Below are 23116 nucleotides of genomic sequence, written 5' to 3'. Positions count from 1 at the left end.
GGAGGGAGTCCTATCTATTAGAGATAGTTGGTGTTCTGAGACAACCCAACCAGAAAAGAGTTCAGCAAAGGCCACTGAAGAAGAATTCCCACTGCTTCTCATGAATCATGCTCTCCTAATCGAAGAAGCGCCAAGCGACTAGCACCCTGGGATGAGTCAGGTGAGTGGAAATATCTGACTGCAATCTGGAGCCAATCCGTTGAGGGGTTAAGAGAGAAGTTTGAAGGACTGGAGGTGGGAGGAAAGGAATAGGTCTCCCATCAGTTACTTTTCAGTGAACGGATGACAGATGCCCCAAAGACCATCCCCAATCCAGGTGAAGCCCCAGTCCAATAGCTGGGGCCCAAGCTGCCTCCCCACGACCAAAGCCACCAGCTTTAACTTCGAGCCCAGCATGGAGGCGAAGCCCGGACCGGCTTCTGCATCACGATAGCCCTGACCGTCATCGGCAGCCTGTCAGCCCTGATTGCCATCGATGTTTGCCAGTCTTGACCATCGGCAACGATTGGTACCATCATTATGCGAGCCCTGACTGGTACCCACACCAGATCAGCCCCAAATGTTATCAGCATAGAGAAAGCCCTGATCACCACCAATACCCAGATAGACCTGATCGATATCAGCACCATGCTAGTCCAGACCATCATCGTTACAGACTTAGCCCCGATCAACACCCCTTGAATGTTGCTGACGCCACACCAGTCCAGGGCCCCTGCCAAGAGCTGACAGAGCACGAGATCAATTGCAACAGTATGGGTTGCTGCAGGCTCTCTTAGATTGACAGCGACCTGCAGAAGCCCCTCCTTTCAAACTCACATTTGATGGCAAACCTGAGAAGTTAACTTTCTTTTTGAATCAAGTGTGCTCTCAAATGAACAGGAATGCCAATGCCTATCCAGACCCTGCCAACATGGTCGATGTTGTACTGGCAAACTTGGAGGGGGAGGCAGCAGAGTGATTGAATTGCTTGTACAACAAGCAATCACCTGAGCTATGGGACTACAACCTGTTTATCCAAGGTCTAAGGACCAGGTTTGAGGATGGTTCCCTAGCCCTGCAAGCTGAAAAAGACATTCATGAGGTGAAACAGAGGGGTCGGCCAGTGAAGGAATACATGCGTGAATTCCGAAGAGTGGTTAGCAGAATTGTGCAGTGGCCTGACAGATCGCTATTTCATCATTTCAAGTCCAGTTTGGACCCAGATCTATTCCAGGCATGTGTCTACAGGGGGATCCCTGATCAAATCCATGAGTGGTATCACTTGGCTGTGAATTTAGACATCGAGTTAAACCGCTACAGGAAGACACTGACCCCTGGACCTAGACCGAGACCAGATCCAGTGAGGCATCAACTTCCCCAAGGAACCCCACTGGCTGGGACTACTGGAACTCCAAAGATGTCGGCTGGACCACCGATCAAATGTTTTAGATGTGGCCAGCCAGGTCACTGAGCAGCTCTTTGTCCAGTTCCTTTCCCTCAGAAAAAAGGTGTTTCAACTACACCAGCAAAACCAAAAGGAAGCTCACCATCCACTAGAAAAAAATTGAGTTGGATTAACCAGGAGGAAGCCAGTTAAGTCACCTCTCCTACTCAAGAGAAAGCCAAAGCCCTGCGTGAGGCCTCCCATTCGCCTGCTCTGTATGAGAGCGATGATGAGGGAGAAAACGACCCGATGGTGAGTCAGCCTGTTTCACCTTTTTCCCTCTCTGCTAAGCTCTTGGTCCCTAAGATAGGAGCATGGATGGACTTACATGTACTGATAGATTCTGGGTGTTCACAATGCCTAATCAACTTCCCTACCATCCTCAAATTAGGCATCAGAGCAAAAAAGCTTTCCTCCCCTATGAGATTTGAACAGGTAGATGTGTCCTTGTTGAGTGGAGCCCTAGTCACCCACCTAACTGAGCCGGTAGGACTAGAGGTGGGAGAGCATTGGGAATTTATCCAGTTTGAAGTGGTCCCAAAAATGACTGAAGCAGTAATCTTAGGTTTAGCCTGGTTGGACAAGTGGAAATATTTAATATGGTGGGGGAATGGAATGAGAACCTTAAGGTTAGCCATAGAGCCATCACCCCCCAACCCCTCTAATGACACCAGTGGGATAGTAGAACTGCCATCTGAAACTCTAAAAGTGGCAGCAAATCCCCTGCCAGGAGTGCCTCTCATTTCCAGCGAATACCGAGACTTGGCTGAAGTATTCAGCAAAATGGAATATGACATCCTATCCCCCCCCCCATAGAACCACTGACTGTGCCATTGAGATTCTACCAGGAGCTAAGTTACCAAAGCTGAAGATATATGCAATGACCCCCCTTGAAGTAGAGGAATTGAGGGAATACATTGATAAAAATTTGGTGAGAGGTTTTATTGAACCCACAAAATCCAAAGTGGATTTTAAGGAAAAAAAGATGGATCGTTGAGACTCTGCATTGATTTTAAAGGGTTAAATGCTGTTAGCGAGGAGAATATGTACCCTCTCCCCTTAATGAAGGACATGTTAGCCCAACTGACAAAAGGACAATTTTTTTACCAAATTAGACTTACGAGGCATATTATCACGTGAGAATAAGAAAAGGTGATGAATGGAAAACTGCCTTCAACAGCCCCCTGGGTAGTTATCGGTTTAAAGTCATGCCTTTTGGATTACAAGGAGCTCCTACTGTATTCATGTAGCTAATCAACCAGGTGCTACATGATCATTTATATAAAGGGGTTTTGGTGTGTCTTGATGACATCTTGATCTATACAGAAACTATGGCAGAACATATAATTTTAGTACAAGAAGTATTTAAAAAGCTGCTGAATGCTAAACTCTACACAAAACTCTCAAAGTGTGAGTTCCATCAGACATGTTTGGATTATCTGGGCTACAGAATTTCTAGTGAAGGCATTGAAATGGATCCAGTTAAAGTAAAAGCTGTGATTGAATGGCAGCCCCCACAAACTCGGAAACAGCTCCAAAGTTGTTTGGGATTTGCTAATTTCTAAGGTCAATTTATCCTGTCATTTGCTGAGATTGCTTTGCCCCTTACAGAACTATTAAAAACTGGCAAACATGGGGATAATCCATGACTAGGTCAACCCCTACACTGGTCATTAGAGTGCCAAGCCATTTTGAAAATTTAAAAAGACTGTTTGCTGCAGAACCAATTCACAAACACCCTCATCCTGAGAAGCAATTTGTTACTTAAGCTGATGCCAGTGATGTGGCTGTTGGGGCAGTGCTGTTACAAAAAAAACATAAAGGAGAATTACAACTCTGCCCTTACACTTCGAAAAAACTCACTGACACGGAGCAGAGGTGGGCTGTTTGGGAGAAGGAAGCCTTTGCAATCAGATGGACCTTATTGACTTGGCGTCATTTCCTAGAGGGGTGCAAGGTGCCTTTTGAAATATGGACTGATCACAAAAACTTAGAGGCACTGAAATCTCCCCGTTAACTGTCCTCCAAACAAGTATGCTGGGTGCATTATTTTAATCATTTTAACTTTACCCTGAAATACATACCGGATGGAAAATATTTTTTAGCTGATGCCCTCTTCAGACTGCCTCAGTATAAAAGCCAACATGAACAAGTCATAGACTCTATTATGCCACCACCTCAAGTTATTTCTCAAATACCCCTGGGAAACAAAGACACCTGAAGTCCCCTAACCCAGATGACCCATTGATAAAGAAATTAAAGCAAGAACTGAAAAATGACATATGGATCCAGGAAAATCAAACCATCCTAACCCATAGGGATGGGTTAGCTTGGAAAGGGGAGAAATTATATTTGCCTGGTAGTCTGTGCTACCAGGAAAGCCCCCTGGACTGTTACAGCCTGTCGCAGATCCTTCTCAGCCATGGGAGGAAATCGCTATGAACTTTATTGTTGAATTACCAGAGAGTAGAGGAAATATGATAATATGGACTGTAATTGATCTTTTTTCAAAGCAAGCTCACTTTATAGCATGCTCTGGCCTCCCATCTACCCAGAAACTAGCTAAGTTATTTCTTAAGCATATTTACCGGCTGCACAGTACACCAAAATGAATAATTTTGGACAGGGGGGTTCAATTTTTGGCCAGATTTTGGAGGGATTTCCTAAAACTGATTGGTTACATGCAAGGACAGTCATCGGCTTTTCATCTTTCTATGAATGGAGTGGCTGAAAAAGCAAACGCGATGGTGTAATAGTATCTTATATGTAGATTACCAACAGACAAATTGGACTGATCTCCTCCCTTTGCTGAAGTGGCTTACAACAACACAGTACATAGCAGCACTGGACTTATACTGTTTAAAATAGCCATTTTAAATAGGGATTTTATTCAGATGCCTGAATACCCCCAGGACCCCCCTACCTCTCAAACATTAGATCAGTGGGTGTCTGCTTGGAGGGGTGTTTGGGATAATACAAAGAAAGCTTTAACAAAAGCCTCAGAGGTTTACAAAGAGCAAGCTGATAAGAAAAGAGCACCTCAGAAATATTTCCTTGTGGGAGAAAAGGTTTATCTTTCTACAAAATATCTAAGACTTAAGTTACCTAGGAAAAAATTGGGACCAAAATATCTGGGATCCTTTACTATAGTTCGGATCATAAACCCAATCATTGTAGAACTAAAACTCCCTTGTCTTTTAGGAAACATCCACCCAGTGTTTCATAGCAGTCTGTTAAAATCTTTCAGGGAGTCGACTTTGAGAGTGCCTCCCAAGAAAGCACCTGGCCCACTTGTAGTGGTTGGATAGACTCATTCGAAGTAAAACACATTCTTGATGGTAGGTTATACAAAGGCAAATTGCAATATTTAGTGCAATGGAAAGGATATCTGTTATTGGAAGCCACCTAAATAAAAAGTACTGATGTGAAAGATGATAGATTGATACGCAAATTCTATGACAAACATCCAAATAAACCAAGAGAGGACTCTTAACTTTTATTCTTGTTTGAATTGTAGGATTTCTCCTTTCTTAAAGGGAACCAAATATCAACACTGCAACAACTTCAATTGAAGCCATTTTCCCTTCGTTTTCACATATTTAGAAAGAAAGAGGGAAGGGGTGTAGTTCTGGGTTAGCCAAAACAATTCTCATGTATGGGAACCAAGGTCATTACTGATAACATTTTGGTGGGCTGGAGAGCTGGGAGGTGTGCCTGCATTTTCTAATAATTGGAGAATGTGATTTATGACACCTAATTAGGGTGGGAATTGCAACTTGTAACTTTGTAACCAAGGAGAGAGGAATTTAGTCTTGGGTTCATCTTTGTATGTGCTGTTATTTTGTAGCCAAATAAAAATGATCTTTGAGGAAGAATTCCTTGCCTTCAAGTTCTTTTAATTGGTCTCATCTACTGGAACCATGACAACTAGCATCTGCTTGAATTATAAATGGCTGTTCTGGATCTGGATATTTCAAAACCGGCTCCACAGAAAAAGTCTCTTTAGTTTCTCACTAAAGTCTCTTTAGTTTCTCATTCTCCTGTCCATTTTAAGCTTTGGCTTATCCCCCTCTGGTTCTTAACAAGTTTGTAATTGAGAGGGCAATCTGTGCAAAAGATGGGATGAATTGTCTGTAAAAGTTTGCAAATCCTAGAAAACTTTGGAGCTGTTTCCTGGTCTTTGGTGGGGCCCAATCCAGGACTGCTCTCACTTTCTCTAGGTCCATCTCTATTCCCTCGTTGGATATAGAATAGCTCAAGTAATCAATACAGTCTTTGTGGAACTCACACTTTGACAGTTTGGCATACAGTTTGGCAGAGTGCATATTTTTTAGTACCGCTCTGACCAGTTGAATATGCTCATCTTTGGTTTTGGTGTAAATAAGGATATCATCTAGGTAAACCAAAACCCCTTTATACAGATGATCATGTAGGACTTCGTTAATCAGTTGCATGAATACTGCAGGAGCCCATTGTAGCCCAAATGGGAGAACTTTAAATTGGAAGCAACCAAGTGGGCAATTGAAAGCAGCTTTCCATTCATCCCCTTTCTTTATCCATATACGGTAATAATCTTCTCTCAAGTGTAGTTTGGAAAAAAATTTCCTTTAGATAAGTGCGCTAACATGTCTTTCATTAAAGGTAATGGATACATGTTCTCCATGCACACAGCATTCAGATTCCTATAATCCATGCAGAGACGAAAAGAGCCATCTTTCTTTTCTCTGAATAATATAGGGGCTGCTACCCGGAGTCTAGCCAGCTCTATAAAACTCTGCTCCAGATTCTTGTTGATAAACTTTCCCATTTCATCTAATTCCCTGGGAGTCATAGAGTACATTTTTTGGTTTTGGCAGTTTCACCCCTGGGATGATCTCAATAGCATAGTTTGTGGATCAGTGAGGGGGGAGTTTGTCCATCCTTTGTTCACTGAAGACTTCAGCCAAATCTTGGTATATCATGGGAGGGCTTTCAAGTCTGATTCACTGAGGGTGGAGGCAAAATCGCGGCATAATCCACATTTCCCACCATTTTCTTTAGGAGTATGCGGAGCTCCCCTCTATGGGAATTTTAATTGTCCTTCCCTCCAGTTGATCAAGGAGTTCCACTTCTTTAACCAAGATAGTCCTAGAATTAATGGCCACTCCATCCCTGGGGCCACAATAAATACTAGAGTCTCTGCATGATCCCCCCAGTCAATACATAAAGGTCTGGTAGCAAAGCTGGTGGGCACCCCCCCTGTGACCTAGCCATCAAATTGGCAGAAAGTAATTGGGTTTTTTTTAGCCTCCTGAGGGGTATTCCCATTTTCCCCACTAGTTCTGGGCTAATCATACATTGGGTACATCCTGAGTCCAACAAGTTCTAGGAACACTGTTATGGGGTCAATTGGCCCACTCACCAATAGGCATCCTCGTAGTCATCTTCCATCCCTTCTGGGCTATCACAGTGTGGAGTCGGAACTCGACCCTCTTGATCATAGTCCCAGGGGAGCTCTACGACTTCTTCAGACCTCATCGCAGTCTCCCTAGGGTGCGGTAAGACTCTTGGAGATCTTCCAGCCAGTAGACGGTCCCCTCTCTTGGTGACTTGCTACAGCAATCTATGACTCGATGTCCTTCTTTACCACATTTGAAACAAGCGGTGCTGCAAGATGGGGCAAGTGAACCTCATGCGGTCTCCCCTCGCTTCTCTGACTGCGGTTTGAAGCTTGGTCTCAATGGGCGATGTAGGTGCTTGTATTGATTGATTTCTACATTCTGAGCTAGCAGGCACCAGTCGTACAGCCGGCCTGGGTCTCCTCAAGCTACACAGACATTATATAGCTCTTCATTGGGCCCATCCTGGAAACAGCTTATCAGGATATCTCACAGCCAGTGAAGGCGGCTGGCCAAATCTTTGAATTCTTCAGTGTATTCAGTGACTAGTCTCCTTCCTTGCTTCACTGTTTTTATGCATTCCTGGGCTTTCTTGTTTGCCAGCCAGTCTTCAAAACACCTGTGGAGGGCAGCCATAAACCAGTTGAAATTCCGCAATTTGGGTGCACTGCAATTGTACAGAGTCACCATCCAGTCAGCTGCTCCACCTTCCAAAGCTAGGATAACTACCCGGACCTTCTCAACATTGGTAGGCAGTTTTTTCCCATAGATTGGCCTGTAGGTGAACACTTGTGCCAGGAAATACCCCAATCGCTTCGGGTCTCCATCAAACTTCACTCCAATTGGAATCGGCTTCAAGGCTGGTTGGGGTGGTCTGCCTCTGGTTCCTTGAGATAGACAGCCTCACCATGGTGCTGCCTCTCAGGCTCTAGCCACTGCCATCTCTCAGACCTCCGATTCCTATTCCTCCGATTCCTACTCCAAATATTCCTCCAATTTGGGTCTTTCTTTCAACTGCACCTTAAATTTGTCAAGGGCTTTTTTCACATACTCCATCACAGCTTCCATTGTCCCTGATTTCAATTCCTCCTTTTCTCCATCTTTATCAGGAGGAGCAGGATCTGCATTTTTTTTCTTTGCCTTTTTCTTCCCTCCTCCTCAGGCAAGGGTGACCTTCGGGGCTTTTTCTTCCCATACTTCCTTTTTTCCAGCCCTGAGTGATCATCTGGCCCAATCTTCTTCACCAGAAGGTCTGGCTTCTTCCAGAGGCTTTTATCTGGTTTCAAACAAAGGAGATCCTCAGCCCCTTTCTCTGCCTGGAATTCCTCCATGTGAAATTTAGTTGTGACTCCCCCAGTAAGGCAGCAGCTTCTCCAGGTTGAGTACTATGCAGATATCGCCTTATGTAAGGACCCACCTCAGCTAACCACCCAAGAAAGCAGAACTCTTAAAACAGCCATTGTCTCAAAAGGAAACTTTTATTAGGGATTAATGACAGTAGGGAAGTCAAGATGAGATCTGGGGAAAATCCCACTCAAATGGTATAGTTAAACCAGCAATATTCCTCCTCCCACCAGAGTCATAATGTCCATTTGAAATCCAACCAATCCACAGGTGGTACAATGTGTGGGTAACTGGCATAGTTGGCACACATCTCAAGGTCTTCTCCAGTTTTGTTTCTCTGATAAGGGAGACACATTCCTTTCTCAAATGGATAGAGGTGGGAGAGGAAAAGTAGAAAACAAATGTTATTCCAAGCGAAAGCAAACACCCCCCACCCTTCAGTAGAATGGCAGGCCCCAAAACAAAAGAACAAGAATATATATGCAAGGTAGACAATAAGGATTTGGGGACTTGACAGTGTGTGTATGTGTAAATTCCATCTCCTTCGTTCTTTCTTCTCTGGCCTCTTCAACATTTTTCCATTGCCAGAGCTTTTCTACTTGTGTGAATTATATATATATATATATATATTGTTTTATGAGGTTTTTGCGGGTGTTTGTATGTAGGTCTTTGGTTATTCGGGTTTTCTCCCACGTAAAATTGGAAGTGTCTTGGCGACGTTTCGACGAAGTCTCATTCGTCATCTTCAGGCTGGTGCTTTCAGCTTCGTGCTTCTAGGAGCAATGTGTGGTTGTAGCTGTTTCCTCCTTTTAACTCCCAGTTGGGGTATGAACTGATTGGATGAGAGCTTGGCTGTGTTCTGATTGGATGGAGGTGTGTTCTGATTGGTTAGGAGCTTGGCTGTGCTCTGATTGGCTGGGGGGTTGGCTGTGCTCTGATTGGCTGGGGGAGTGTTCTGTTTGGGTGGGGGCTTTGTTGTGCTCAGGTTAGTCTGAGTTGCTGGGGGGTTTAAAATGGTGAGCTGCATTGCTATTTTTTGGCTTCGCGTTTGTGGTCATGCCTCATCCTCATGGTGGGTGTCAGTTTGCTTCATGTATGGATTGGAGGGGTTTAAAGTGGCTAATGATGCAGCTGTGGTCTGGCTTCTGGTTTGTGGTCGTGCCTCATCATCGGTGTGGCTTTGGGTTTGCTTTTTGCGTGGATGTGTGGTGGTGACATCCTGTGTGGTTTTTGTGAGTGTGGGTCTGGTGTCATTTTTTGTGTTAGGGAGTTGTTTGTCAATAAGGGCGGGTTTCCAAATGGCTGGTAGGCGGGAGGTATCATCTCGTTTGTTCATGCTGTGTGGGCGTTTTTCTATCTCGATGGCTTCTCTGATTATTCTGTTATTAAAGTGTTCAGTTTTGGCGATAGTTCTGGTCTTTTTAAAGTCAATTTCATGTCCTGTGGCTTTAAGATGTTGGACCAGGGAAGAAGTCAGTTCCTCTTTTTTAACTGAGTTCTTATGTTCTTCAGTGCGTGCACTTATTCTTCTGTTGGTGTGTCCGATGTATGTGGTGGGACAAGTGGTGCATGGGATTTCATATAATCCTTGATTTTCTAATTCAATTTTATCTTTGGGGTTTCTTAAGATGGTAGATATTTTTCTGTTTGGGCAGAATGCTCTCTTAATGTTGTGTTTGTGGAGGATCTTATTGATTCTGTCTGTGGTGCCTTTTATGCAAGGGAGGAGGGCTTTGCTGTTTTCTTGTTCAAGAAAAGCACGAAGCTGAAAACACCAGCCTGAAGATGACAAATGGGACTTCGTCGAAACGTCGACAAGACACTTCCAATTTTACGTGGGAGAAAACCCGAACAACCAAAGACCTACATACAAACACCCGCGAAAACCTCAGAAAACATATACATATATACATATACATATACATACATACATACATACATACATACATACATACATAAAGTTTGTGCTTTTCACTATGTAGGTATGAATCAGGATTAAATAAATTAGACTGGGTCAATTTCAGAAGCTCCTTTATACCATAAAAATGCACTGTGGTGCACTTTTTAAAAAGTAATTTAAAATGTTTTACAAAAGAGACTGAATTTACCTGTCAACTTTCTGATCAGAAAGCAGAATGAATGGATAATGTAGAGGACATATATATATATATACATATACATATACATATACATATACATATACATATACATATACATATACATATATATATATATATATATATATATATATATATATATATATATTCACGATTAAGAAAATTAAAAACATGAGCCCTGGGAATATTCATGGCAAAGAATAAAATGAACACCAGGGTAAAGATAAAACCATAAAAGTTTAATTAAAAAGCGCCAAGCTTTCGCCGTCACCTGCCGGCATCCTCATCCATTTCGAGAGTAATCATCCGACGGCCCATAAAGTCAGCTGTGTCAGGACCCTGTTTAAATGTGTGGAGTCACATTGCAGCACTGCCAAAGCCAAGAGGGAAGAGAGAAATCACCTCTTCCAGGTGTGCAAACGTAACGGGTACCCGGCTAAGTTTGTTAATCGAGTTAGTAAACCATCTGGACTCCGGAGTAACCCCACACCCCAAGAACCCACACCTCAGACAACCACACGGGTTACCCTCCCCTATATCCACAATGTCTCAGAGGCTACAGCAAGGATCTTGGCACCATATAATATACAAGTGGCCCATAGACCAAATCAAACACTGCAGGCAGCTATAATGCGCCCTAAGGACCCGCTCCCCAACATTGAAAGATCGGCAGCCGTCTATAAGATTGACTGTATGGATTGCCAGTGCAACTATGCTGGGGAGACAGCTAAACGAATTAAGACCAGAGTCCATGAACATAGGTAGCAGTGAGAAGGGGGGATCAATACTCCCAGATATGGGCACACATGGCTGAATGGGACCATAGATTCAACTTCAATGAGATTAGCGTACTGGCGAGTGACAACACCAAGGGAGGCCGCCTACTTAGAGAGGCATGGCTTTCAGATAGCAATTCTATCAATCGACATGTTGACCTGTGCCCAGCGTATGTGGCTTTAAGATCGTGGAGTGCAAGTAATCAGCGGCAGCACCCCCAACAACCCAGTAACAACCTCAGCAGCATTAAAGAGGAAGAGTTAACCCCCCAACTGATCCGGAGTAATCCAAAGGAGGAAAGCCAACCGTGGAATATCCCTGTGATACCAGCAAGGGTGCCACAACCCCAAAGGACCAAAGGAACGGTGAAAATTAAGATCCAGAACCCCGATACCACGAATATCCGAGGTACTAGGACTAATGTAAAGGAGGATATAACTAGTGAAAGGGGGGAAGAATTTCTAAATACGATGGTCTATCCGTACATAGAAAGGAATGCACTAGCCGATTCAGAAAGGGAGGAAAGATCCCCCCGCTCGGCTAGGATAACCGGACTGGGGGAGTGGGAGTTGCAAAGTGTAACTAGCGATAGACCCGGGAATGCCATTGGGGAGAAAGAAAAGAATAGATCGGAACGGAGGGGAAGACGGAGGGGGGAGATTCGCGAGGTCGACGAGGCGCAAAAGACCGGACCATCACGCCCCCATCTGTGAACCCCGAAGGCCTCCGTGAGACTTGCGTAGACACCAGCAATGTAGGAAAGAAAAGGAAAACGGGAGAAAAGTACTGTAGCAACCAAGGGGAATGTAGTCTCGCTACCACTACCCCCCCCCAGACCGGTTACCCGTAGCATGGCTTGCGCAAAACAACTAAATACAACGACAGCTAGAAAACCACCCCCCCACAACTAAACAACTTACCTCCCAACCTCAGACCATCATTATGTCACATTCAACTCGGAATAACTTACAAGATCACCCGGATGAGAGTTGTGTAGAAAGTGAAAGCATTAAAGCCAAAAGAGAAAGACACCGCAAAAGGAGCAACTGGGTAAAGGATGATTGTGAAAAGAACATGAAATGCATATTGCTACCTGAACCCGGGGGGAAGGAAGTAAAGCATAGAGACCACCGAAATAATAGAGACTCTTATCCATTCACCCCAGGGTTAAAGGAAGGTAGGATGGACGAGGCGAGACACGTAACTGAAAAGAACAGGAAAGAACAGACCAATCTTGTGCAATTGAATCAATTTGGCCCGGTGACGAGGTCGAGGAGCCGCGCCCAGGCTCTGACATACCTATAAAAAGACTCTCACACTTCCTGGCGCACTAGCCCTGAGGATGCCGGCAGGTGACGGCGAAAGCTTGGCGCTTTTTAATTAAACTTTTATGGTTTTATCTTTACCCTGGTGTTCATTTTATTCTTTGCCATATATATATAGTATATATATATATATATATATATATATATATATATATATATACACACTTAATTAAAGTATTTTAACTTTAAACTCTCCTGGTGAACGCGCTTTATTCATTCCATTTATATATATATATATGACAAACGACTCCCTAACCCCAAAATCTTAAACCCCTCTGCAACTCAGACTAACCTGAGCACAACCAAACAGAACACTCCCCCAGCCAATCAGAGCACAGCCAAGCCCCTTACCATTCAGAACACACCTCCACCCAATCAGAACACAGCCAAGCTCCCATCCAATCAGTTCATACCCTCACTGGCAGTTAAAAGGAAGAAACAGCTAAAACCACACATTGCTGCTCAAAGCAAGAAGCTAAAAACACCAGCCTGAAGATGACGAATGTGACTTCGTCGAAACGTTGCCAAGACACTTCCAATTTTACGCGGGAGAAAACCCGAACAACCAAAGACCTATATACAAATACCCGCGAAAACCTCAGAAAACAAATATCGAACCTCTACGGGGAGGAAATCCACCATCTGACCAGGACCTATGAAAAACTTGAAGTCCAAAGAGCTTCCATTTTATGTGACCTCGCATTCCTACGTAACTGCCGAGATCAAAATCTAATCCCCACATGTTTCCAACTGAAATTCCACTCCAACTCTGCAGCCACCAAACGGATCCTGAAAAGAACAGAATTGGCCCTAATCAGAAATGAACTTCACACAAAAAGATTCCTCCTAGACCGAATTAACAAAGATCTCCTCACACTCCACCTCAAACTCAGCAACAAGATCCACCCCGCACTTTGGGACAAATCCAAACAACTCGCCGTCTGGAGAGCCGAAACACAGACCACCCTCAAGACAGATACACACACCAACAAACTCCGAAGACTACAAGAACGCCAGAAACAAACCCCTCCTCCCTCACAGCCACACATGAAACAAACAGTGCATAACATCTCAGATAGGATCCTCACCAAAGCCGAAACCAATGTCCTTTCCAAAGGATTCAACTTTGCAGTCGCTCCCAAACACATCCCCACTGAAACCATTATATGTGGAGTTGAAACCAGCCTGACCAAAATCAACCCCGATGACGCTAACAAAATCAGACTCAAAATCACCAACATCCTCTGCACCAGCAAGCCACCCAAAAGCAACTTACCCAAAGAGGAACAGACAGCACTACGTAACCTGAAAGAAGACACCAGCATAATAATCCTACCAGCAGACAAGGGCAACGCCACGGTGGTTATGAACACATCTGACTACCAAACCAAATTAACCAACCTACTCCAAGACTCCACATACAAACCCCTAAATACAGATCCCACCACCTACCTGGAAAAAACCACCAGAACCAAGATAAAAGCCTCCCCCATTAGCGAAGAGATCCAGCAAAGAATCATTCCCAGAGAGAAATCATCCAGATGCCCTAAACTCTATGGTCTCCCCAAGATACACAAAGAAGGAACCCCACTCAGACCTATAGTCAGCTCCATAGGCTCACCTCTACAAAACCTAGCCAAATTTCTCGCCAAACAACTACAGCCCTATGCAGAATCCATCACCTCACACGTAAAAAACTCATTCCAGTTTATAGAGATCATAAAGAAACAAAGCTTACAGCCCAGCGACCTACTAGTGAGCTTCGATGTCATATCCCTCTTCACCCAAGTGCCTATCAAAGAAGCCTTGACAGCTATTCAAAACAAATATAACCCCCCCAAACACATCTTAGATCTGACCAACCACTGCCTATCCAACACATACTTCATCTATAACGGACAAAAATACAAACAAACAGAAGGAGCACCCATGGGATCACCCCTCTCACCTGTCATTGCAAACCTCTACATGGAACACTTTGAAACCCAAGCTCTAGAAAAATCGGATCACAAACCCAAACTCTGGCTCAGATACGTAGACGACACCTTCATAATCTGGCCACATGGGAAAGAAAAACTGGACAACTTCCTCACACACCTCAACAGCCTACACCCCAAAATACAGTTCACCATGGAAACAGAAGCTAACAACCAACTTCCCTTCCTGGATGTCTTAGTCTACAAGAAATCCAATGGCTCCCTAGGACACACCATCTACCAGAAGAAAACACACACAAACCGCTATCTGCACGCTCTCTCACACCACCACCCAGCACAGATCAACTCTGTAGCCAAGACACTCATCTCCAGAACAAAACGCTTAGCTGACGAACAACACCTAAAACCCGAACTACACACTCTCACCAATGTACTAACATCCAATGGATTCCATAGAAATAAGATTACAAACCTAATCCAAAAAGAAACCCCCACCAAAATCCAAGACAAAAAACAAGAAAACGGCAAAGCCCTCCTCCCATACATAAAAGGCACCACAGACAGAATCAGTAAGATCCTTCATAAACACAACATCAAAACAGCATTCTGCACAAACAGAAAAATATCCACCATCCTTAGAAACCCCAAAGATAAAATTGAATTAGAAAATCAAGGAGTATACGAAATCCCATGCACCACTTGTCCCACCACATACATCGGACAAACCAACAGAAGAATAAGTGCACGCATTGAAGAACATAAGAACTCAGTCAAAAAAGAGGAACCAACATCTTCCCTGGTCCAACACCTTAAAGCCACAGGACATGAAATTGACTTTAAAAATACCAGAACCATTGCCAAAAGTGAACATTTTAATAACAGAATAATCAGAGAAGCCATCGAGATAGAAAAACGCCCACACAGCATGAACAAGCGAGATGATACCTCCCGCCTACCAGCCATTTGGAAACCTGCCCTTATTGACAAACGACTCCCTAACCCCAAAATCTTAAACCCCTCTGCAACTCAGACTAACCTGAGCACAACCAAACAGAACACTCCCCCAGCCAATCAGAGCACAGCCAAGCCCCTAACCATTCAGAACACACCTCCACCCAATCAGAACACAGCCAAGCTCCCATCCAATCAGTTCATACCCTCACTGGCAGTTAAAAGGAAGAAACAGCTAAAACCACACATTGCTGCTCAAAGCAAGAAGCTAAAAACACCAGCCTGAAGATGACGAATGTGACTTCGTCGAAACGTTGCCAAGACACTTCCAATTTTACGCGGGAGAAAACCCGAACAACCAAAGACCTATATACAAATACCCGCGAAAACCTCAGAAAACAAATATCGAACCTCTACGGGGAGGAAATCCACCATCTGACCAGGACCTATGAAAAACTTGAAGTCCAAAGAGCTTCCATTTTATGTGACCTCGCATTCCTACGTAACTGCCGAGATCAAAATCTAATCCCCACATGTTTCCAACTGAAATTCCACTCCAACTCTGCAGCCACCAAACGGATCCTGAAAAGAACAGAATTGGCCCTAATCAGAAATGAACTTCACACAAAAAGATTCCTCCTAGACCGAATTAACAAAGATCTCCTCACACTCCACCTCAAACTCAGCAACAAGATCCACCCCGCACTTTGGGACAAATCCAAACAACTCGCCGTCTGGAGAGCCGAAACACAGACCACCCTCAAGACAGATACACACACCAACAAACTCCGAAGACTACAAGAACGCCAGAAACAAACCCCTCCTCCCTCACAGCCACACATGAAACAAACAGTGCATAACATCTCAGATAGGATCCTCACCAAAGCCGAAACCAATGTCCTTTCCAAAGGATTCAACTTTGCAGTCGCTCCCAAAACACATCCCCACTGAAACCATTATATGTGGAGTTGAAACCAGCCTGACCAAAATCAACCCCGATGACGCTAACAAAATCAGACTCAAAATCACCAACATCCTCTGCACCAGCAAGCCACCCAAAAGCAACTTACCCAAAGAGGAACAGACAGCACTACGTAACCTGAAAGAAGACACCAGCATAATAATCCTACCAGCAGACAAGGGCAACGCCACGGTGGTTATGAACACATCTGACTACCAAACCAAATTAACCAACCTACTCCAAGACTCCACATACAAACCCCTAAATACAGATCCCACCACCTACCTGAAAAAACCACCAGAACCAAGATAAAAGCCTCCCCCATTAGCGAAGAGATCCAGCAAAGAATCATTCCCAGAGAGAAATCATCCAGATGCCCTAAACTCTATGGTCTCCCCAAGATACACAAAGAAGGAACCCCACTCAGACCTATAGTCAGCTCCATAGGCTCACCTCTACAAAACCTAGCCAAATTTCTCGCCAAACAACTACAGCCCTATGCAGAATCCATCACCTCACACGTAAAAAACTCATTCCAGTTTATAGAGATCATAAAGAAACAAAAGCTTACAGCCCAGCGACCTACTAGTGAGCTTCGATGTCATATCCCTCTTCACCCAAGTGCCTATCAAAGAAGCCTTGACAGCTATTCAAAACAAATATAAACCCCCCAAACACATCTTAGATCTGACCAACCACTGCCTATCCAACACATACTTCATCTATAATGGACAAAAATACAAACAAACAGAAGGAGCACCCATGGGATCACCCCTCTCACCTGTCATTGCCAACCTCTACATGGAACACTTTGAAACCCAAGCTCTAGAAAAATCGGATTACAAACCCAAACTCTGGCTCAGATACGTAGACGACACCTTCATAATCTGGCCACATGGGAAAGAAAAACTGGACAACTTCCTCACACACCTCAACAGCCTACACCCCAAAATACAGTTCACCATGGAAACAGAAGCTAACAACCAACTTCCCTTCCTGGATGTCTTAGTCTACAAGAAATCCAATGGCTCCCTAGGACACACCATCTACCAGAAGAAAACACACACAAACCGCTATCTGCACGCTCTCTCACACCACCACCCAGCACAGATCAACTCTGTAGCCAAGACACTCATCTCCAGAACAAAACGCTTAGCTGACGAACAACACCTAAAACCCGAACTACACACTCTCACCAATGTACTAACATCCAATGGATTCCATAGAAATAAGATTACAAACCTAATCCAAAAAGAAACCCCCACCAAAATCCAAGACCAAAAACAAGAAAACGGCAAAGCCCTCCTCCCATACATAAAAGGCACCACAGACAGAATCAGTAAGATCCTTCATAAACACAACATCAAAACAGCATTCTGCACAAACAGAAAAATATCCACCATCCTTAGAAACCCCAAAGATAAAATTGAATTAGAAAATCAAGGAGTATACGAAATCCCATGCACCACTTGTCCCACCACATACATCGGACAAACCAACAGAAGAATAAGTGCACGCATTGAAGAACATAAGAACTCAGTCAAAAAAGAGGAACCAACATCTTCCCTGGTCCAACACCTTAAAGCCACAGGACATGAAATTGACTTTAAAAATACCAGAACCATTGCCAAAAATGAACATTTTAATAACAGAATAATCAGAGAAGCCATCGAGATAGAAAAACGCCCACACAGCATGAACAAGCGAGATGATACCTCCCGCCTACCAGCCATTTGGAAACCTGCCCTTATTGACAAACGACTCCCTAACCCCAAAATCTTAAACCCCTCTGCAACTCAGACTAACCTGAGCACAACCAAACAGAACACTCCCCCAGCCAATCAGAGCACAGCCAAGCCCCTAACCATTCAGAACACACCTCCACCCAATCAGAACACAGCCAAGCTCCCATCCAATCAGTTCATACCCTCACTGGCAGTTAAAAGGAAGAAACAGCTAAAACCACACATTGCTGCTCAAAGCAAGAAGCTAAAATCACCAGCCTGAAGATGACGAATGTGACTTCGTCGAAACGTTGCCAAGACACTTCCAATTTTACGCGGGAGAAAACCCGAACAACCAAAGACCGATAGTAGAATATATATATATAATATATATATAATATATATATATATATATATATATGTTTTCTGAGGTTTTCGCGGGTATTTGTATATAGGTCTTTGGTTGTTCGGGTTTTCTCCCGCGTAAAATTGAAGTGTCTTGGCAACGTTTCAACGAAGTCTCATTCATCATCTTCAGGCTGGTGTTTTCAGCTTCGTGCTTTGAGAAGCCAATGTGTGGTTTAGCTGTTTCTTCCTTTTAAATGCCGTGAGGGTAGAAACGGATTGGGTGGGAGCTTGGCTGTGTTCTGATTGGGTGGAGTGTGTTCTGATGGTTAGGGGCTGGCTGTGCCTGATTGGCTTGGCTGTGCTCTGATTGGCTGGGGGAGTGTTCTGTTTGGTTGTGCTCAGGTTAGTCTGAGTTGCAGAGGGGTTTAAGATTTTGGGCTGCCTTGCTATTTTTTGGCTTCGCGTTCGTGGTTGTGCCTCCTCTTCATGGAGGGTGTCAGTTTGCTTCATGTATGGATTGGAGGGGTTTAAAGTGGCTAATGATGCAGCTGTGGTCTGGCTTCTGGTTTGTGGTCATGCCTCATCATCGGTGTGGCTTTGGGTTTGCTTTTTGCGTGGATGTGTGGTGGTGACATCCTGTGTGGTTTTGTTGAGACATTCCAATTTTACGCGGGAGAAAACACGAACAACCAAAGACCTACACACACACACACACACACAAACACACACACCAACACACACACACACACACATATATATATATATATATATATATATATATATATATATATATAATATATGTTTTCTGAGGTTTTTCGCGGGTATTTGTATGTAGGTCTTTGGTTGTTCGGGTTTTCTCCCACGTAAAATTGGAAGTGTCTGGCACGCTCTCTCTCACACCACCACCCAGCACAGATCAACTCTGTAGCCAAGACACTCATCTCCAGAACAAAACGCTTAGCTGACGAACAAACACCTAAAACCCGAACTACACACTCTCACCAATGTACTAACATCCAATGGATTCCATAGAAATAAGATTACAAACCTAATCCAAAAAGAAACCCCCACTAAAATCCAAGACAAAGAACAAGAAAACGGCAAAGCCATCCTCCCATACATAAAAGGCATCACAGACAGAATCAGTAAGATCCTCCATAAACACAACATCAAAACAGCATTCTGCACAAACAGAAAAATATCCACCATCCTTAGAAACCCCAAAGATAAAATTGAATTAGAAAATCAAGGAGTATACGAAATCCCATGCACCACTTGTCCCACCACATACATCGGACAAACCAACAGAAGAATAAGTGCACGCATTGAAGAACATAAGAACTCAGTCAAAAAAGAGGAACCAACATCTTCCCTGGTCCAACACCTTAAAGCCACAGGACATGAAATTGACTTTAAAAATACCAGAACCATTGCCAAAAGTGAACATTTTAATAACAGAATAATCAGAGAAGCCATCGAGATAGAAAAACGCCCACACAGCATGAACAAGCGAGATGATACCTCCCGCCTACCAGCCATTTGGAACCCGCCCTTATTGACAAACGACTCCCTAACACAAAAAATGATACCAGACCCACACTCACAAAAACCACCAGGAGGTCACACCAAACATCCACGCAAAAAACAAACCCAAAGCCACACTGACTATGAGGCACGACCACAACCAGAAGCAGACCACAGCTGCATCATTAGCCACTTTAAACCCCCCCAATCCATACATGAAGCAAACTGACACCCTCCATGAAGAGGAAGCACGACCACGAACGCGAAGCCAAGGAATGGCAGGGCAGCCCAAAATCTTGAATCCCTCTGCAACTCAGACTAACCTGAGCACAACCAAACAGAACACTCCCCCAGCCAATCAGAGCACAGCCAACCCCCCAGCCAATCAGAGCACAGCCAACCCCCCAGCCAATCAGAGCACAGCCAAGCCCCTAACCAATCAGAACACACCTCCACCCAATCAGAACACAGCCAAGCTCCCACCCAATCAGTTCATACCCCCACTGGCAGTTAAAAGGAAGAAACAGCTAAGACCACACATTGCTGCTCGAGGCACGAAGCTGAAAGCACCAGCCTGAAGATGACGAATGGGACTTCGTCGAAACGTCGCCAAGACACTTCCAATTTTACGTGTGAGAAAACCCGAACAACCAAAGACCTACATATATATATATATATATATATATCTCCTCTACATTATCCATTCATTCTGCTTTCTGATCAGAAAGTTGACAGGTAAATTCAGTCTCTTTTGTAAAACATTTTAAATTAATTTTTAAAAAGTGCACCACAGTGCATTTTTATGGTATAAAGGAGCTTCTGAAATTGACCCAGTCTAATTTATTTAATCCTGATTCATACCTACATAGTGAAAAGCACAAACTTTAATGGTAGCCTGCTTTCTCTCAGATATCTTTAAAAGGGCATACATTCACTCTGAATACTGATTAAAAGTGGAAAAAGGATTGATTAATGGAAATAAGTTAAGATACAATGAGAATGTAAAAGGTTCCATGCATAGTAGAATTTGCAATAAAAAAAGTTCAGTCAGACCTTCCAACTTCTCATGAAAGAAAAAAAAAGATCTTGTGAGAAGTTGGAAGGTCTGACTGAACTTTTTTAGTCCCACAAACCCCGTTTTCCTGTAGCAGGATAGAAACGTGCCAGAGCTGGAAAGCAGGTTAGTGAAGAATTTTTTTGCTTTCGGGAAGAGGGAGGAGCTGGGTGGTAGTGCCAAACTCTACAGCAGCGCCAGAAGGAAGCAGAAGCAGCAGGAAATGAGGCTGCCATTTCCAGAAGGGAGAAGGGAGACACGGGGCTATATAGGGTGGCAAGAAAGTGCTCTTCTCTGCTCTGCATTGCTGCGTAGAGCTGCTCCACTCTCCATTCTCCAGTCTCTCCAGTGGTAGCGATGAAGGGCTGGCAGTGGGAAGCAGTGGGGGAGGCTTGTGCTACCCGGTCATGGCGCAAGCCATGTGGTGGAGAAAGAAGAGGCAGATGCCACCAGGCAGGTGATCTGTGAGGTGAAGCATGAAGAAAGCCCCTCCAGCAGTGCACAGTAGTAGTGGAGCCTTTCGCATCACTCCCCCCTGGCTACGAAATGGCAGAGGTGGACCAGGCCTACCCCGCCCATCCTCCGTAGCATGGCAATCTGGCTCAGGAGGGGAGTGCAAGGGAAGGTCACCAATCAAGGAATGGCCTGGCTGATGGGGGCCCTGAAGGAAGCGGGTATCAGGTGCATGGGGCAGCTCCACCCCCTCCTCCACCTGCCTCACCTCATTGTGGCAGCAGCTGTGTGATGTGCCACGTGGCCTCCTGAGGTGGGATGAGTCCTAATTAGGGCTTATTTTGGGGGGTAGGTCTTATATTAGGCCCATCTCCAAAAATCAGGATAGGTTTTTTTTTCTGGGTGAGGCTTATTTTCAGGGAAACATAGTATTTAACTTCCATAGAAAGTGACATACAAATAAAGATAGGCATAAATAAATAGATGATTTATACATGTCAGCTGAATTTTAATCTTATAAACATCAAAAAATATTAATGGCAGCATTATAAAGTAATGACTAAATATACAGTGCCAGACATTTCCTCCTGGGGATTGATTTGATATTCAAGGGGAGGTATTTCATGCTCTTGTTCCTTTTTTGCCCTCCAGTAAGCATTTTGTATCAATTGTTTATGTCCCCTTGTTTTGGCTGCGTTTTTCCATGATTAGGGTAATCTATGGTCTATCTGCAAATGTATTACCTATGCCATAAGAACATAAGAGCATACATACCAATTGATTATGTCTGTAAATGAGAAAATATTTTGGACATGAGTTTTTAATTTAGCTTCCTAAACCTTTCAATGTCATATTAAATATTTCAAGTTACAGGGGGAAAAAGAAAGTGAAGTGTTTAGCTTCATTTATCCTTAAGTATAACCTGAATGGAAAGCACAAGCGATGTTAGAAACTCATAGTTTTTTCTGACAAGTATTAATAGATTTACATCACAGCCTTGTAAGGTTTGGTGCTAATCCTATATTTAAGAGTGTTACATATCTATGTAGAGCATAAGGTTATTGTTCACCATGCAATTAACCATACATACAACTAACCCTGCCCCAAAGAAGTAGAGTGAATAATTTGGAAAACTCAGTATGAATTGGCCTGAGAGAGAACTCCTGAAATACTGCAAAAGATAGTAATTTCTTATAGAATCCAAGATTCATGAATTAATAAAGACTTTTACTTTAAATCCAGACTTCATCTCCTTGCAGAGTCCAATAATATTGCAACATCCATCTTACTTCTTTTGTTAAATATTTGATAAATTTCTAGTGGGAATTTTCAAAATCTGCTATCTAGACTTTTATAGAGAAAAAAGAAAATATGGTAGAACTCAACATTATAGTCATAAATTAATTGCCTAGAATTCTAGGAAATGAAATGCTTTTCAAATAATTATTTTCTTTCATCATTTCAAGAGGAAAGCTTTTCATTTCTTATTTTTTTATACATGGTATCCATTAGGTGTAAATAAAAGAATAGTCAAGGGAGAATAATTTCATTCAAAGAATTTTGCAGAACAAGGAGAAAAGCAGATTAATTCCTGAAAATAATAATAGTATACACGAGTATATGGATGGGTTTATTTTTTTATAATATATCTCACAGAGTACTGGATATAAATTAATACTACCATTTCAGTAGCTAATCAAGTATTCTTATATTGTACAGGAACTTTCTATCCATATATACATGTTCACAGATTTCTTATAAAGTAAAGGAAAAAAATGAAGTAAAGATAACATGTGCTAT

The 23116-nt window shown here is 43.3% G+C and overlaps 1 protein-coding gene across 5 annotated transcripts in view; it reads right to left on the bottom strand.

Annotated features, from left to right (window-relative positions):
* Positions 1-8307: 8307 nt before the first annotated feature.
* The window catches only part of LOC120308080 (protein NEL-like), a 374605-nt gene continuing 359796 nt past the window's right edge, over positions 8308-23116 (bottom strand). For 3 of the 5 annotated variants that reach the window (XM_039343560.1, XM_039343561.1, XM_039343563.1), the window contains one exon: positions 8308-8502. In XM_039343560.1, coding sequence (XP_039199494.1) covers positions 8308-8502 — 195 coding nt within the window. Of the gene's footprint in view, positions 8507-23116 lie in introns of all 5 variants that reach the window. The other 2 variants (XM_039343562.1, XM_039343564.1) reach the window with 2 other exon arrangements.

The sequence above is a fragment of the Crotalus tigris genome, unplaced genomic scaffold (assembly GCF_016545835.1).
Source record: "Crotalus tigris isolate CLP2741 ecotype Arizona unplaced genomic scaffold, ASM1654583v1 scf7180000017864.473447, whole genome shotgun sequence".
Taxonomy (NCBI): domain Eukaryota; kingdom Metazoa; phylum Chordata; class Lepidosauria; order Squamata; family Viperidae; genus Crotalus; species Crotalus tigris.
The sequence above is the reverse complement of the archived record's forward strand: the minus strand, read 5'-3'. Positions and strand labels throughout refer to the sequence as shown.